Source organism: Enoplosus armatus, chromosome 17 (genome assembly GCF_043641665.1).
Source record: "Enoplosus armatus isolate fEnoArm2 chromosome 17, fEnoArm2.hap1, whole genome shotgun sequence".
In the NCBI taxonomy this organism is placed as follows: domain Eukaryota; kingdom Metazoa; phylum Chordata; class Actinopteri; order Centrarchiformes; family Enoplosidae; genus Enoplosus; species Enoplosus armatus.
This window is the reverse complement of record NC_092196.1, coordinates 4,839,350-4,855,411: the sequence shown is the minus strand read 5'-3', so window position 1 is coordinate 4,855,411 and position 16,062 is coordinate 4,839,350. Positions and strand designations below refer to the sequence as shown.

The 16,062-nt window shown below is 46.0% G+C and overlaps 3 protein-coding genes and 1 non-coding gene across 4 annotated transcripts; 1 reads left to right on the top strand and 3 right to left on the bottom strand.

Annotated features, from left to right (window-relative positions):
• Window positions 1-566: 566 nt before the first annotated feature.
• trir (telomerase RNA component interacting RNase) lies at window positions 567-2,286 on the top strand. The gene is made up of 3 exons (XM_070923612.1): window positions 567-1,324; window positions 1,644-1,715; window positions 1,801-2,286. Exons 1-3 carry the CDS (start codon window positions 1,043-1,045, stop codon window positions 1,906-1,908), a joined length of 462 nt encoding a protein of 153 aa, XP_070779713.1. The 5' UTR covers window positions 567-1,042; the 3' UTR covers window positions 1,909-2,286.
• A 611-nt stretch (window positions 2,287-2,897) lies between these two features.
• LOC139300200 (ubinuclein-2-like) lies at window positions 2,898-11,565 on the bottom strand. The gene is made up of 17 exons (XM_070923214.1): window positions 11,118-11,565; window positions 10,228-10,356; window positions 10,010-10,111; window positions 9,234-9,365; window positions 8,983-9,089; window positions 8,373-8,868; window positions 7,761-7,831; window positions 7,535-7,664; window positions 7,223-7,329; window positions 6,961-7,071; window positions 6,729-6,872; window positions 6,550-6,600; window positions 6,416-6,458; window positions 4,885-6,180; window positions 4,003-4,210; window positions 3,341-3,409; window positions 2,898-3,074 (listed from the first exon to the last, which is right to left on the bottom strand). The coding sequence occupies exons 1-17, from the start codon at window positions 11,436-11,438 to the stop codon at window positions 3,028-3,030; spliced, it is 3,564 nt and encodes a 1,187-aa protein (XP_070779315.1). The 5' UTR covers window positions 11,439-11,565; the 3' UTR covers window positions 2,898-3,027.
• Window positions 11,566-13,431: 1,866 nt separating this feature from the next.
• rpsa (ribosomal protein SA) lies at window positions 13,432-16,045 on the bottom strand. Its single transcript, XM_070923283.1, has 8 exons — window positions 16,006-16,045; window positions 15,238-15,409; window positions 15,021-15,139; window positions 14,496-14,741; window positions 14,061-14,189; window positions 13,792-13,951; window positions 13,662-13,700; window positions 13,432-13,569 (listed from the first exon to the last, which is right to left on the bottom strand). The coding sequence occupies exons 2-8, from the start codon at window positions 15,368-15,370 to the stop codon at window positions 13,475-13,477; spliced, it is 921 nt and encodes a 306-aa protein (XP_070779384.1). The 5' UTR covers window positions 15,371-15,409; window positions 16,006-16,045; the 3' UTR covers window positions 13,432-13,474.
• On the bottom strand, window positions 14,819-14,958 carry LOC139300847 (small nucleolar RNA SNORA62/SNORA6 family). The gene has a single exon (XR_011598867.1). It is a non-coding gene; the product is annotated as a small nucleolar RNA SNORA62/SNORA6 family (small nucleolar RNA).
• Window positions 16,046-16,062: the final 17 nt, after the last annotated feature.

Below are 16,062 nucleotides of genomic sequence, written 5' to 3'. Positions count from 1 at the left end.
TGCAAAATGTTTTGTTTCATTTTACAATTTGCTGTACATTTCTTCAGTCTAAAATGTCTGAGAGATGTATCCTAGAATTAGACCATAAAATGTAGCTGAAAATAGTTCAGTTTACCTTACTTTTACATTACCTGAAATCCACTGTGATGAATATGATACACCTGTATGTACAAGCCTACAGTACTGATTCTACCCTGAACTTTTTATTAACAAAAAGCCCAAGGGAAAAACGAATATGAGATTTTATTCATTCCAGGGTAAACAGGCCAAAATAGGTAGAAACAGTGTCAAACAGCTATAGAGTAATACTGATTTATAACCTATCATAGTGAAGGCCAAAGGTTTGTATTATGTTGTGCAACATGTTTGAATGTCAACCCAATCACAGCAACAGTAGACTAATAAATATGCCAGTAAGGATATATATTTTTATTTTTAAATATCAGTTTCACTTCCGGCACAGCAGGGGGCGCTGCAGCCGCGACGTCATCAACGGAAATTAAACATGGCCGACAGCAACTGATGGATGGCGAAAGTTAGCGAAAAAGGTCGGTAAAATCTGCGAGCCTCCCAGTCTGTGCTGCACGTATTCGAACTTTATTGTGCACTTTGACTGTGTTATTGTATTTGGACTCATCCCACACATGAACTGGAGGTTCAGGTTGAGTTTGTTCGTCCGTAAAGGCCTTATTATAAACCGGGCATTAGCCCGCAGTATTAGCCACGCTAGCAGCCGAACCAGCGCCTGCTTTTGTTTTTGTCTGGGGGTATACGCTAGAGGGCTGACATTGTGAAGCCGTTTTTATGTCGCCTTTTGTCCAATTTTTTCCCCTGAACTGGACTGTGTAACTGTTCAGTTAGACGCCGGAGCTTTTTTTGTATTGTAACGTTATAGCGGGTGGGGTCCTGCCCGTCTTGCAGCGTGTTGGCAGCGCTGTTTTTTTTCAGGCCAACTTCGCAACAAAGCCATACTTTCCAGAAGACGGACACTTGCTTTCAGCCGCCGGACTGTGCCTGTTTATGAACATTACGCCCAGGAGACATGGATTCAAAGCGCTCACACGGCAAACCTCAGACAAGCGGCGGCAGCGGCGACTCCAGCCCCGCGTCGCCCTCCAGCAGCCCCGCGCCGGCATCAAGCAAAAGCCCGGTTCCCGGGGGCAACGTGTTCGCTAACGACGGCAGCTTCATGGAGATGTTCAAGAAGAAGATGGAGGAGGAGGAGAAAAGGAAAAAGGAGACGCAGCAAACAGGTGGAGAGGCGAGAGCCACCGAGCAAGGACAGACTTCAGTGGAAAAGAAGCCCCCTCCCGTGACGAGCTTTGTAAGGGGTTTGGCAGTTGTAAGATGAGATAGCAATAGTTCAACACATCCAAATTGAAGCACCATGCACTGATTGACAGTCTTGCTCTAACTGGCACTTGAGTTATTACAGTGCTTTTGTTATATTTGCATTATTTTATGAACAATATGTAGTATTCTTAGACCAGTCAAGACTAGGGATGCTCCCCACTGATGATGGTTTCGCTGGGGGTGTGGCAAGAGACTAAATGTAGACCTTCTGCTCTGGTGTAGTCTCCTTCATTGGCAGTCCATCTGCAAGGGCTCCTGTAACGGTTTCAGTCTTCTATCCCCTAACCCAGGTGGGGAAGCGCAGAGGCGGTGTGTTCCTAAAGACCGGCATGGTTGCGAAGAAGCAGAAACACGACACAGAAGTAAGTGGGGTTTGGTTGTGGAGTGTTAATTTGAACTGTGCAGTTTCTGACTCTGTTAATCACCTTTGTTCTGTCTCTCTTGCAGGCTGAGCCGGGCAAGAGCGATGCTTGGTCAAAGTACATGGCTGAGGTCAAAAAGTACAAAGCCCACCAGTGTGGTGACGACGATAAGACCAGGCCTCTGGTCAAGTAGGGTTCCACAAGGGTGAACGTGAAGCAACAATGATTTGAGGGGAAACCCATCTGGGAGAAGCTCCGGCTAATCCAGACCTTCTCACACTGCCAGTTCAAGTTACCCTTCACATCAAGTCTTTCACAAACTGCTTAGATTGACAGACCTTTTTCCCTTTTTTGTATTGTTTTTTTTTTTTTTTTGTCTTGCTTGTTATTTGTTGGACTCTGGTAATTTAATCTGGTGTCAAAAGGTGTTTCAGCAGGTTGCCGTACATTATTGATCATTGTTAAATATTTTCAACTTTGTCATGTCGGGGTTTAGTTAGGGTTCATTGATTATTAAATTTGGATTTAATAGCCAAATCCAGGTGTCAATTAAATCTACACTGTCCAGTAATGTGTGGTGTTGATTCTGTTACAGACACATGTTGTAGGGAGGAAACAAGGCTTTAAAGTGTTTTAGACTTGCATCAAATGACTCCATTGTGAAGGGAAAGGTTTTAATTAAAAGTAGGTTCAAGTTCTATACAGAAACAAATTCATTCAAGAATTCATGTACAATGAAAAAGTGTACAGCTCTCATTGGAAAAAAAAGCTCAAATTCAATTTGCAGTTTACATTTCTTACAGGTATCAGTGATAATTACATTATGATAAAAACAGCACCAAATAGATACACTGACCATGCATCAGAGAGGGAGGAGACACACAAAGGCACACTTTCAATCCCACCAACCAAACGCATTCAAACCCTCATATACACACACACACACACACACACACACACACACATACCCTCACCTAAAAATCCCAATTCATTCTTTCTCCCTGTCCACAGTGATATAGGTCTATCTTGTAAACATTGACAAACTGTATTTGTCATTTAACAATTCTATGAAGAATAGTATTTAAAAGTTATCAAATTGTTTTAAAAAGTTATATTTAACTGCGGTATTCATGAAAAGTTGAGCTGATCTTCTCAGATCAATTATCTTAAGTGTAGCCCAGTCATCGTTTCAGACCTCCCATTACAAGTGGTCTGTCTCATCTGTCATCCAAAGTCACGTTCCATCCTGATTTGTCCCGACACTTTGCCCTTTCATTAGACAGCATCTGCTGGGCGTTGAACTCCAGCTGTATCATAGAGTCTTCCTCTTGGCATCCCCTCCCTGGCTTTGACTGACATCTGGACAGGAACAATACAGTTCTTTAAATGTCAGTGAAAAGCATTGATAAGCAGAAAAATACATTATAGAGATCTGACGACAACTAAAATGACTACATTTAAAAAGGCATGCTGCCACCAACAGACAAGCAGAGAACAGAACAGGACCAGACGGAAAAGGACAACCTGGGACGCAGAACACCAGACACTTGTGAAGGGAGAAAAGGAAGGCAGGGGAGGGAGTAAATGGAGCAGGCTTTGAGGGTGGAGGGAGGGTCAGATTTTACCTGAGAAAGCGAGCTGCAAGTGAGGAGGCAGAGCAACCTGAGACCCTGACTGGAGACTCTTATACAGATCTGAGGAGACAGGACAGGGGAACAAGGAGGGAAGGGCAGGGAGATGAGGGTGGAACAGATACCAACCAAAATAGGGAGGGGGGGGGGAGGGGGGGTGGAGAAGAAGGAAGGACACAAGGAAAAGGAGCAAGATAGCGTGAAGGTGAAGGGCAGGTAATGACAGCCAAACAGGAGGGGATGAAGACAGAAGAAGTATGAGGTAAGTGAGTGACAGGTGGGGAAAGAAACCAGTACAGGATTTGGCATCATTTTGGTAGGAGTGCAGAAAAAAAATAGAAAAGGGAGAAATTTGGGGAAATTAAGCAAACAAAATGGAAAAATGTCAAACAGGAGAAAAATCACAAGCTTACATCTGACATACAATATGGCGATAAAACATGATGCTGGAACATACAACACAAAACAAGGCCAATACAGGAACATCCAAACAGACAGCAGAGAAACCTACACAGAGCGCCTGCCTCGTGTGTAAAAATATATAAATATTTCAATTAAATCACGCTGACAGTATTTTTACATGTTACATTATTTTTGAGATGCATGTGTGGTGCGTAATTTAGTCTCCATGTGTCTGCCCTGGGTGCATCACTCACTCTGGGTCAGGGCAGAGAACGATGCATTGCTACTGGCTGCAGAGCCGCCGCCGGCTGAACTGGAGCCTGCTGTACCCAGCGGAGGCAGGTTTAGCAGCGGGGGGAACTGGAAGGGAAGGGATACGGGCACCAGGCCCCCCAGCATCCCAAACCCCAGGGGAAGAGACGAGGCTGAGCCGAGCAAGCTGCCGCTACCTGCTGTGGAGACCTGAGCAGAAACGGGGGGGGGGGGGGGGGGGGTGTTAATAATCAACCACCTCTACAAGGCCTTATTCAGGTAAGCCAGTTTACAGGCAGTTTGATAGTAAAAGTACTATCAGCAAAAAGTATCAAGTAAAAGTACTGTAATGCTTTTAAGCAGCAGAACAGCCCCCGTCAGTATTGAACTATTATACTAACAGTCCAAAATCCAAAGATATTCACTTTACTATGAAGTAAAACAGAGACAAGCAGCAAATCCTCACAATGGAAGATCAGGAACTAGTGAATGTTTGGCACGATTAACCAATTATCAAAACGGTTGTTGATCAACTAATCGATTCATTGACTGATCATATCAGCTCTATAATGTATCAATAAAAATGATCATAGGTTTTGTGTATTAAATCTGAATCTGCACAGTAACTACAGCTACCAAGTAAATGCAGTAAGTAAAAAGTATAAAGTAGCACAAAATGGAAATACTCCAGTAAAGTACCTTGACATTGCACTTCAGTACAGTGCTTGAGTAAATGTACTGAGTTGCATTACACCACTGCTCACCACTCAGTGGTTTGCAAATACAGCCAAAAATGGCCTGCATGATAACAGAGGTTTTAAGCCTTCTGACTGATACTCATCAATGTCTGTGGATACTGATCTGGACGTGCTGGCAGTACAGACCTGTGGCAACTGAGAAGAGACAGATGACGATGGGACGGACGCGACTGGCTTGGCCCCCTGAGGTGTCCCGCCCCCGGGCCTCTGACGCTGGCCTGGGTTGGCAGAGGCCGTTGTGGGGGAGGCACTGGATCCTGAATGCTTGCTTATGGATATGGTGTTAATAAGGCTGGTGTTGGTGGTGCTGTTGTTGCTGGAGGTCTTCTGGCCGCCTGGAGGAGTGTAGCTGCCTTGCCCCGGCTTGGTTGCTCCTCCTTGGGCACCTGAGAACTGCGGGCGGAACCCTGCTGGGTTTTTGGGAGAGTACTGGTGTATGGAAGGGGTTGCCTGAGACCTGGGGCTTTGAGAGATGGAGGGTGAGGCTGAGGTGGTAGTGGTCACAACGGGGATGGGGGTGCGGGGCGTGAGCTTGACGATCGGGGGGATGCTGCTGTGGGTGGACTTGGTGAGAGTAGCGTGCATAGGGGTGATGAAGTTAGACTGAGGCCGGGGCTGCGGCTGAACTCCAGGGAGAGTCTGAGAGAGGGACGGGGAGGATTTACTCTGTGGGGTCTGAGGCAGGCGAGGCGTCTGGAAGGTTTTGAGGGTCATGTGTGAGGGGGGTGGGAGGGTGTGTGGCCGAGACTGAGGCGATGTAATGATCAGAGTGTCACCACCGGTGACTCTATTATTATTGCTGCCTTTGAGGAGGCCAGATGGGGGCGTGGAGACCCCTGTCTTTAATCCTGGGGGCACAAGCGGGGACGCGGTGGGTGGTGGACGCGGTTTAGGCGTCGACGCCGAGGCAGGCATGTTGACTTTAGCCACACCCACACTCAAGGGTCTCTGAGTGTTCAACACTGAGTGTCTGTGCGCCTGCACCGTGCCCTTGATCACCCCCATCCCATCCACCCTCACTGAGGGCAGAGGAGAGGACGTGATGGAGGCGGGCCGAGACAGAGAGGTGGAGGAAGACGAAGAGGTAGAGATGTAGTGAGGTGCGCTGGAGCTGGGAGTGCTGACAGAGTTCTTTTTCAGCTGCTGGATGAGAGGCGAGGCATGGAGAGAAGAGGGGTTGGTGGCAGTCTTGGGTCCATCGGGGGACGGGGGGCCGTCCCCGTGGGCCAGGCCTTTGGCTGCGTTGCCGAGGATGGCCAGCGCCTGGGAGATGGAGTCCAGGGAGGGAGCTGCCAGATCCTCATCCAGGGAATCGAGGCATATGGGCTCAGCCGGTGACTGATGCGGTCGCTTGACAACCTGGGCTGCAGGGGAGGGAGTGGCACCTGCTGAAGGCGTGGACCGCTGAACCCACACAGCCTCCTGAAAGAACAGATCACACAAAAAACTATATCACAACCTTTATCACACATTTCCAAGTCACATTAAAGGATAGGTAATAACATTACTCACATGCCCACATGTACACTTAAAGACGTTTTAGTCGCTGCGACGCAGCGCTGCGTTCACACACACAGATATGAAGCATAATAACAGATAACCATATCTTAATCAAAAAAAGAAACCCCTTAAGGTTGATCTAAAAGTCAAGTCTAACCTTTGGCTTGGCCTTGGGAGTAGAGACCATCCTTTTCTTTGCTCTGGAGTAACAAAAACAACAACATAATTGAGTGAGACGAGTCAGTTAAGAGTTAATTGAGGAATCGGTTGATAATAAGTCACGTGACTCACGTGTAGCCTGTGAGGTGACCATGAGCCATGATGCTCTCTTTGAACAGCATCCTGTAAACACAAATAAACATGTCGGGAAATATCAATACAAGAAATGTTGGCGTGGAGGAAATTTACTAAGACATACATTACAGCAGGTACTTATTACAAACTGAATGATCTTAGCAGGACACACACACCTGGCCTGCATCCAGCCTTTAGGCCAGAGAGGTTTGACTTCAGTCTCCATGAAGGCTTTGAGATAGTCTTCGTGAGACAGCGAGTTCTTGCCCTCCAGCTCATAGCAGCCCAGCTTCACCCGCACCAGGTTACACAGCAGCAGCCTGGAGAGCGCACACACAGTCCACAGTGAGTGATCCATCATCACTGCAGAGGGCAAAGTGATTGCATTTACGGCCATTTGCAGCTGACCTGAGTTTGTCGTCCCAGATGAACTTCTTTCGAGGGCCCATCACCCTCTTCCCTGGTTTCTCCTCATCATCATCCTCTGACCCGTTCTTCTCCCCCTCCTCGGACTGCTGCCTGCGAACAGAGAAATGAACATCACATAACCTAACGGCGCACCTTTAGAGGTGATGTGGAGGGAAAAATGTTAAGAAGAAAACAGATACATTGAGGGTGATAATCTGCGATTCAAAATAAGAGCCACAGCTGTCTCAAGACGTGTCTTTACTTTGCCACTTTAGCGATACAGTCCATGTTGTATCGCGCGATCTGCTCCGGCATCACACTGCACACCGCCAGTTTTAGCTTCAGCAGGGGCGTTCGAAGGCGGTCATCCTGGGCGACGGGGATAAGCACAGTCAGAAACCACACATGCACGCTAAATATAGGATCGGATAACGTGACACAGCCAGCAGAGACAACAGTAACAAAAACGAGCTTTCACACAGTTACATTACCCGCCAGCTCATAGGCTCTTACCACTGTTTATGTCCTGAGAAATACTTTTCTAATCAATTTAATGAAACTGAAAATGGCACACCTGTATGTTGAGGCTGAGCTTCTTAAGGCGTTTGAGCAGGGCTTCTTTATTGCAGGGCACGAAGGCCTCCAGGTGAGAGTAGACGGCCGAGCGCACCTCTGCAGGCTGCTCCTGCACCTGCAGCTCAATGCTGCCACACACACAGAGACAGATGGACATTTACCGCCATTTACATTTGTTGTTTTTATATCAGTCTGCAGCTATTGTAAATGTGAATGGTACTCACTCCAGTAGGATGTTGTTCATGTCCAATGTGAAGAATTTCTTCCTGCCCTCTTCATCAAACAGACGGGACGCCTGAGTCAAGAGAAAAGAGACATTAGACAGACCTAAGCAGCGTGTTTGTGTCACAGACCGGACAAACACAGCTATCAAACAGGGGGGAGCATACTGAAGTGTTTAACCTCTTTGTGCCAAATGCGGTTTTCTGCAGCAGTGACATAAGAACAAGAACGTGATTTGTATCATGAATATTCCAAATCAGATGAATCTACACTAGAGTCTCAAAGATTACTCACTATTTTGATTGAACTGGTCATTTATGATCAAATGACTAACATGCTCTGGTTCCAGCTTCACAAATGTGAGTTTTTTCTGCTTGTTTATAACATAATACATTTAATGTCGTTAGGTTTTAGATGGTTTAGTTGGTCCAACTGAACAAGCAGTATGAGTACATCATTTTGGCTTCGTTATTACTTCACTATTTTGTGACATTTTATAGACACTAACCAACTAATCAACAGAAATAATCTGCAGATTAATCAATAATGAAAATAATTTTTGGTTGCAGCCTTAATGTAAAACATGTGATCCAGTGGAATACTGAAGTTCGTACCGCTCTCAGGTCTTCGATGCGCTTTGTGAGTGGGCCTGGGAGTCCACTGGGCAGAAGGGGAGGGGTCATCACGTTACCCTGCGACACTCTGCTACCACCGGCCTTGTGTCCCATGCCAAAGGAGCCGTTCTCTCCCTGCACTGGACTGGAGGGCTGGGGAGAGTCCAGCATCCCAAAGTCCAGGTCGCCCATCATGTCCTGCAGGATGTCGTTATTGGCTGAGCCTAGCAGTGACATCACAGTGGGGTCGGCGGTCAGGTCAGCCATGTTGCAGTCGGTGCTGCCAGCAGCCTTGGGGTGGGCGTTGATGAGTGCGCTGTTGGCGTTGGGCACTTTGGTGTTGGGTCGTGTCAGACCGGGTGCACCCAGGTTCTTCTTGCGAATCTCCTCCTTCTCCCTGGTGAAGCGACGCAGCATGTTGGCCAGGTGGATGGAGTCCTTCATCAGCTTCTTCCTCTTTTTCTTTTCTGGCCGATGAACATTCAGGGCTAAAACTCTGCCAGCACAGAAGACACAATAAGAAGTAAGACATTTAACTGACTGGCACAGAGAACATGTCGTGAGTTTAGTGATTCACTTCCAATGAGGACAAGAAAAATTAAAACCTCACCCGGACTTTGGTACTTTATTCTTTCTGGGTTTCTTTTCCTCCAGAATTCCGCCATCTTGCTTTTTCCGTCGTTTTTTTATCACCCGCTCCTCACCATCTTTCATCTTCTACAAACAGGTGCAAAAATATGTGGTTTATTAATGTGGTATCACAAGTGGTTCACAATGCAGTAACAAAACAAATCAGAAAACTTTCATATTTTACTATTCAATGTGTATAATCTGCCTGTAGGTGTTCATACAGGAACCTACCTGGAAGTGATTATCCTCCGTGCCTGCGTTTTCTCCCTCAGAGTCAGATGCTGCTCTGAACTGCAGAGTGCCTGTGTTGATGTAGAAGCCTCCATGTTTTGTGGTGAGCGAGGCCGGTACCAGCTCGTCATACTGAGGCCAGGGGAGAAGTATAATTATGGTTAGTTTTCCTATAGTTTCCTTCTACTACTGCGTGGAGCGCCAACCTTTTACCACGGCTTAGAAAAACAACAAAAATTACACTGTTGTTGTCCCAAATTGATTCCACATATTACTTAACTGTATGTACTTTATACCACTACCAATCCTTGCACTTAGTATTCAAGACAGTAACAGATGCTACAATTAAACTTTTTTCTTTGTCTTAAAAAGGTCTTTCTGAAGCCAGGAGTAAGGACCTAATTTGCATTGCAGACTGCGTTGTGGGACAATACCTTCGATTGCCACCACACTCAAAAAAAATTGAGTGTCCTTAATTGTGTTACTCTGCCAGTGCGATTATGTGACAAACTCAAAATCCACTAAGAAATAGTGTGTAGTAACTGGAACTGGAGAAATGCAGACCAGCAGTGATAAGATCAATTACATGTGGACAAAGCTTCACACTCAAACTTCAGATCATCACAGACCCCCCCCCCCCCCCCCCCAAAAAATTAAAACCTAAAACGTCTGACTTTGGAAAACAGTTGGATGTATGATGGAAGTCTGGGCTGAGCGCTGACTGTTAAAATATAAGTGGCCACATAAGAGTAATGCAGAAAGTGGTCAGAACTCACAGCCTCGGAGTTGTCTATGAAAGGGTCCGTCTCATCGTAGCCATAGCCAATGTCAATGAGATCCTGCATCCTGTCCTTTTTCTTCTTCTTTGAGACGCCGCCCTGTAAACAAAGGGAAAACATTTCAAATATATATATTTTAGACATCCTCCTGCATGCACAAGATCCACACAGTTACAGCTGTAACAATATATTCATATATCTTGAGATACACTCACATATTTGCTCTCAAATTTCTTGGCCAGCAGTTCCACCTCCCGTCTCTCCCTCTCATCATCAGCAAAGGGGTCGTTGGGGTCCAGGGGAGGGGTGAGTCCTTTAGGGACTGTTGAACCTGCAAGCTTTACCTGCGGAAAACAAGGAAATCAGCAAAGGAATAAGATGGGAGCGAGGGGCTTCTGAAATTACAAGATTCAGACTTGTAAATAGAGTTAACTTTTCTGAAGGCTCCGATATATCCAACTTGCCGCTTCGTAACACAAAAGTGTTACTGAAAATCGAGCAAATAGGGACACATCAGCCAAAGTAAATATTATGGATATAGTGTCATGTTGTCAATGCACATTATCTGTGACCCTCCATCGACCAACTCTGTCATAAAAATGTCTTGAGTTGTTTTGTGACGTGACCACTTTCAAGTCGTACACATGGGATTTTTTTCCCCATCTCTACCATCCATCCCATATGAATGACATGGACGCAGCATTAATCAGATGGGGGGGGGGGGGGGGTCTAACATAAAAGGAGCATCTAGTGTTTCTGGAGTTTCACTCATAAAAAGGGACTACACTTCAAGATATCTCAACATCTGCCTCACCAACTTTCTGTCTCTTGCAAGTGCCCCAATTTAATGAAAATATAACATATAAAAATGGCTGAATTCCCCCTTTAACGTGCAACATTCATCCTACACACCGATTCATTTCCTGTCCAGACTAAAATTAAATATTGAGCATAAGAATAGCACTTCACTGGGTCACTCTTAAGTAAACAACAACATATGTGTGACATCTCAGCCTCACACACCAAACCCTCCGGAGGTGATGCAAGGTTAGGCCCCTCCTGCCCGCACCATGGTGCCTGCTGTGTGTCTCTACTTTCTCCTTACCTGAGTAAGAGTTGAGTGGACCAGCTCGCCGTAGTTGAACTCGGCGGACGCTCGTTCATTTGGCTCGGTCAGCGGGAGGTTGAGGCGAACGGTGGGTTTCGCCTCCTCGGTCTCGGCGTCGCCTGCTTTCGTGTTGACGTTACCAAACAGAGCCCCGCCACCTCCTGACCCGACCGCCGCGGCACTTCCACCTCCATCTTTCCCAAAAGTGATGTCGACGGCCTCGTCTTCGCGGCGGCGTTTCTTGCTGGACTCCGGGGTCGTCGGCGAGGTGTTGAAGGATGAGATGGTGACGAACGGCACTTTCCTCGGCTCTGCCATTTGACGCTCTCCGTCCGACGACCGGGCACGCAAAACGGGGAGCGCCACGCTCCTCTGAGCCGCCGCTGGCTGGAGAGCTAAACCTGGAGATGGTCGACAAGTACGGCTAGCTAGTTGCTGTGCTAGCTAGCTTCCTAAGAATGAGTGCTGCAGGCAACACAATTACTTTTATCTCCTCCCAGTCCGTATTAATCCATAAAGTATAATCCTTGGCACCGACCCCGTCACCTACGAGGGACTTAAACAGAGGGAAATCGCAGTTTTGAGTGCTTCCATGAAATCGGTGGTTGGCTACCGCAAGGAGGATTCTGTAGTAGCCATCTTGATCATTATTATCATTATTCAGTGGCTGGGCGTGCGTATGAAAAGAAAGCGGAAGCCGGGGAGGAAGGGGAAGTGTCTGTCCAATGGCAGCGCTGAAACACGCCCACCTGACACACTAGCGCGAACGTGGAGGAGATGATTGTTCTGTACAGGCGGGATGTCCGGATACCCTGAATGCCTCTTGACTGTTTACTACAAGGACAAATTGTATGTTTGCTGTTTTTTCTGCCCTGGTTGCTCGTAATATCCGGAAAAGAGAATTATGGGTGAGATTCACCCTTCTAATGAATTGCCAAGACAATTTAACATTTGACAGTTTTGCAATACTACAGAGACTACTGGCCATTCGTTCTTTTATCGTACTAGTACACAAAGCTGTTTGTCACCCTTAGATGTCTGAATTAATACAGTTACTATGCAACTACTACACTAGAAATATCAAGTTTGGAGTGCTTTTTAAGAATGGGGATTTTGCATTTCTTATATACAATATTGAATTATTTCGGCAACGTTTTCCACTCATAAATGCAAATGCACAAAAATGAAATGCATTAGATGTCTCTTAGATATACGAGGGGTAAAGGCCCCAGAAATACTCTGTTATCACACAATTTATCCCCTGCTTTGATTGTGTTGTTTGACTTTTTCAGTTGTTTATTTGTGTTACATGTTCCTGTCCTGTCTGCTCACTCTTCTTTCTAGTGAAGATGAAGATTCACTGCAAATGTATATGGTATATATATATATGTGGTTTCAATAACGAGGAAAAAACTGTTACTACACTGACAGCGCACAGAAAACTGTATAGTATAAAGTTCAGTGAAGGCACCTCTCAAACTAAGCGATTTCATGGCAATAAGACACCTTTTACTTCATCAGATAAGTACATTATTAGGTGCCAAAGAGGTAAAGCTATATAAAAAGACTTTTTGTCCAGTGTCAGCTAGAGTCATTGGATGAGTAATGACATCAAATCTGTTGGCCGCCTTCTTCTTCATACAGTCCAAACCATGTATTTCACCTCGGTCCTCAAATGCACCATTTTGTTGAACATTATTTTTAAAAAGGACAAAAAGTTAATGAGAAAACTGTTTTGCACCAAGAGAAGCAGCATTCTTTCAAGTTGAAGTTCTACCAGTTTTTTCTTTCCTTTAACTCAAAGTTTCAGCCCATTCCTTCATGTGTAAACTGGCTTTGTGTTACATGCATGTTTTTAAGTTAAATAGCTCGTCAAGAAATCCTTCATCCTTCAGTGTCCAATGAGACCGTCCATTAAACTCAGACAGTGGGGTTTCTTCAACAGCCTATGCAGCATTTGGGGTCAGATGCAAGTAAAAATAGGTCAGCTAGTATGTGAAGTTGCCTGGATCTCTAATAGCCGACCGAGCAACACACCCTTAGTCAAATAATCTTCAGCACATGATGTTCCTTATTTACATATTCAACTTGTGTGCATAATCTCACTAGACCCAGCCGATCTGTATTTCGTCATTAGTGGTAATTTCAGTGGTAGTGAGGGATCTGAATGCAGAAAACTGTTATTCTAAGTGTCACAACTTCCACTGGCTTCATCTGCATTTGAAGTTGAGACTATTGGAGTCAACAGTAAATATCAATCATGTCAATAATACCTTCAGTAAATATCAAATGAACCAACTGAACAACAAAGTCTAAGTGTAAAAAACACTTTTATTGTTGCCATAGTCAACGATTTAAGACCAATCAGAAGTGGCGCCACCCCACTCAGTTGTCTGGGCAGTGGGGGCAGTGGACCAGTCCTCGGTGGCAGGCTGAGTACTCCAGTCCTCTGCAAGGGAAAAACAAAACATATCGACTTAGTATTAAGTAGAGAAATAAATACTTTACATGTTCAGATATTGAGATTCCATATAAACTCACCAGCGAAGACTTCGCCGGTCTTTGCCACAGCTGGAGCAGCTGTAAGAAAGTCAAACAGTTGAGTGCCAAATAAGGTACAAACATCACATTTTTGTCAGGTTTGAATAAAGAAGTTTGGTCTAGTTCTTACGTGCAGGGAACTGCTGGATGGGCACAGATGGCACAGCAACACCCTCAGACCAGTCAGCCACCTCAGGTTGGGTAAACTCAGCTGCAGGGGCGCTCCATTCACCCTGGAACTCCTCCTTTCCAACAGCCTTCTCAGCTGCAGCCTGCTCCTCCTTCTCAATCTGCATTGAAAGTAAGTGCATTAGAGTGTGCAAATCAGCTCATGTAACCATTATATGCAGTAACCTCAAGCCATTGCACATTTCTCAAGGTGCACTGCATTCATCTTACCTCTTCAGGGTCCCTGTAGAAGTACAGATCTGGCATGACCTCCCATGGGTGCTCCCTGGAGATAGTTCCCCTCATCCTGAGAACCTCCCTGGCCAACATCCACCACATCAGACCGACAGAGTGGTGACCCTGCAACAGTCACAGATTGGTTATGATAACCACAAGTAAGATACACACCTGCTGTGATTGTATGTCTCCATAGATGCACAAAACTGTTTGACGTTTTGTGGCAAGACCTCTACCTCCAGCCCCCTGTGTGGTTCAGAGAGGGGAGGTTGAGGCCAAGCATTTTTATTTAGCACACATCCTACACCCCGCACCGCACAGACAGGACAGTGCCGGGCTCTAACAGTGTGCAAGATGCAAGGGTCCAATAAAGTAGAAACAGGAAACATTGTCAGGATTAGTTAATGATTCTGATTCAGTTGATCTAACCTTGTTGTTACAGGGGATGGCAATGTCCACGTATCTCAGTGGGGAGTCAGTGTTGCACAGGGCAATGGTGGGGATGTTGACGTAGGAAGCCTCAGTCAGTGGCTGATGGTCAGCACGAGGGTCGGTCACAATCAGGAGGCGGGGCTCCCTGAAAGCTGCCTGAATCTGATTGGTGAATGTACCAGGGGTGAAGCGACCGTGGAAGGTGGTGGCACCGGTGGCAGAGGCGAACTTCAGCACTGCTCTCTAGAGGGGCCAGAACCAACAAGTTATACTCAAGATCTCTAAATGCTAAATTCTGATCATTTTCATTTGACAAACTGAAATGTGGCTCAGGTCACTATCAAACCCCAGTCAAGGGACAACAGTCCTCATGGTGTTAGCGAAAACCCGGCCGGGTCACTCTCGCACACTTCCGACACCTGAACACCGACATCAGTGCCCGGCTTTAACAGTGTGCATATCATAGTTCATGTGCTAATGTCCAACAGAGTATAACATGATATTTATCATGTTTTACTGTACCTGTCCAGTGTTCCTGGAGGAGATGACGCACACATCAGCTGGGTTTTCAATGGCAACAATGGCCCTGGCAGCCAGCAGCAGCTTCTCCCAGGTCTTCTTCAGGTTAATGATGTACACACCTGGTGATTGAGGAACAAACGGCATGAAGACAAATTCTGACTTTGCAGTCACGTATTACCTTTCATAGTATAAACATAAGCAGGGCAGTGCCACTCACCGTCGCTTTTTCTCTTGTAGACATACTGGTCCATCTGGAAGTCCAAGTTGGTGCCTCCCAGGTGGGTCCCTGCAGCCAGGAACTTCAGCACATCCTCCTCCTTCATTTGAAGGACATCCAGACCTCCGGACATCGTGACCACTTTCCCTGCGTTACGAGTTAGATGGGAGAGCTGGGGGAGGGGGGGGGGTGAAAAGCATTGGTCAGACAATCACGGCAAGTGTGAGTGATAATGTTGACAAGCAGTTTAGACCAAAAATGTGATGCATTACAACCCATTCAGACACCGTTTATTTACTTAATTGTTTTGACCAAAGCGGTCAGAACACAATGTTAGCTAAAAAATCTGAAGCTCATGAAGGGTCGAGCTAAAAGGGAACCATGACAGGATAAGTATGAACTGCAGCCTTCCGGATTACAGGCGGCCTTTAAGAACGTATGAAACTAACCAAACCACTTCGTCTTATTCTTACATCTCTAATGGCACATTTGCCATTGTAATTCACTTGGGCACGCTACGACTATGACGTCTGACCAGTATTTGTAACCAGGCGCGAGGTGAACACTGAAATGAGCGCGTGTCAATGGCTAACAAGTTAGCTATGGACGTTAGCATTATCTACTTTAGGATAATTTCACACGATAATGACCAGACAGGCAGGGTTTATTCTGCCCTGCTGCGTGCTTTATGGCTAGACTATCATTACTTTGTGTCCTCGGTGTCAGTTAATGGTTTAATACCAAAATACGACGGTTTAGAAAACTCACCACGAAACAACGCCGTATGGAAGTCTGACCACACGGTGAAAAAGAGGGCGCTGGGTG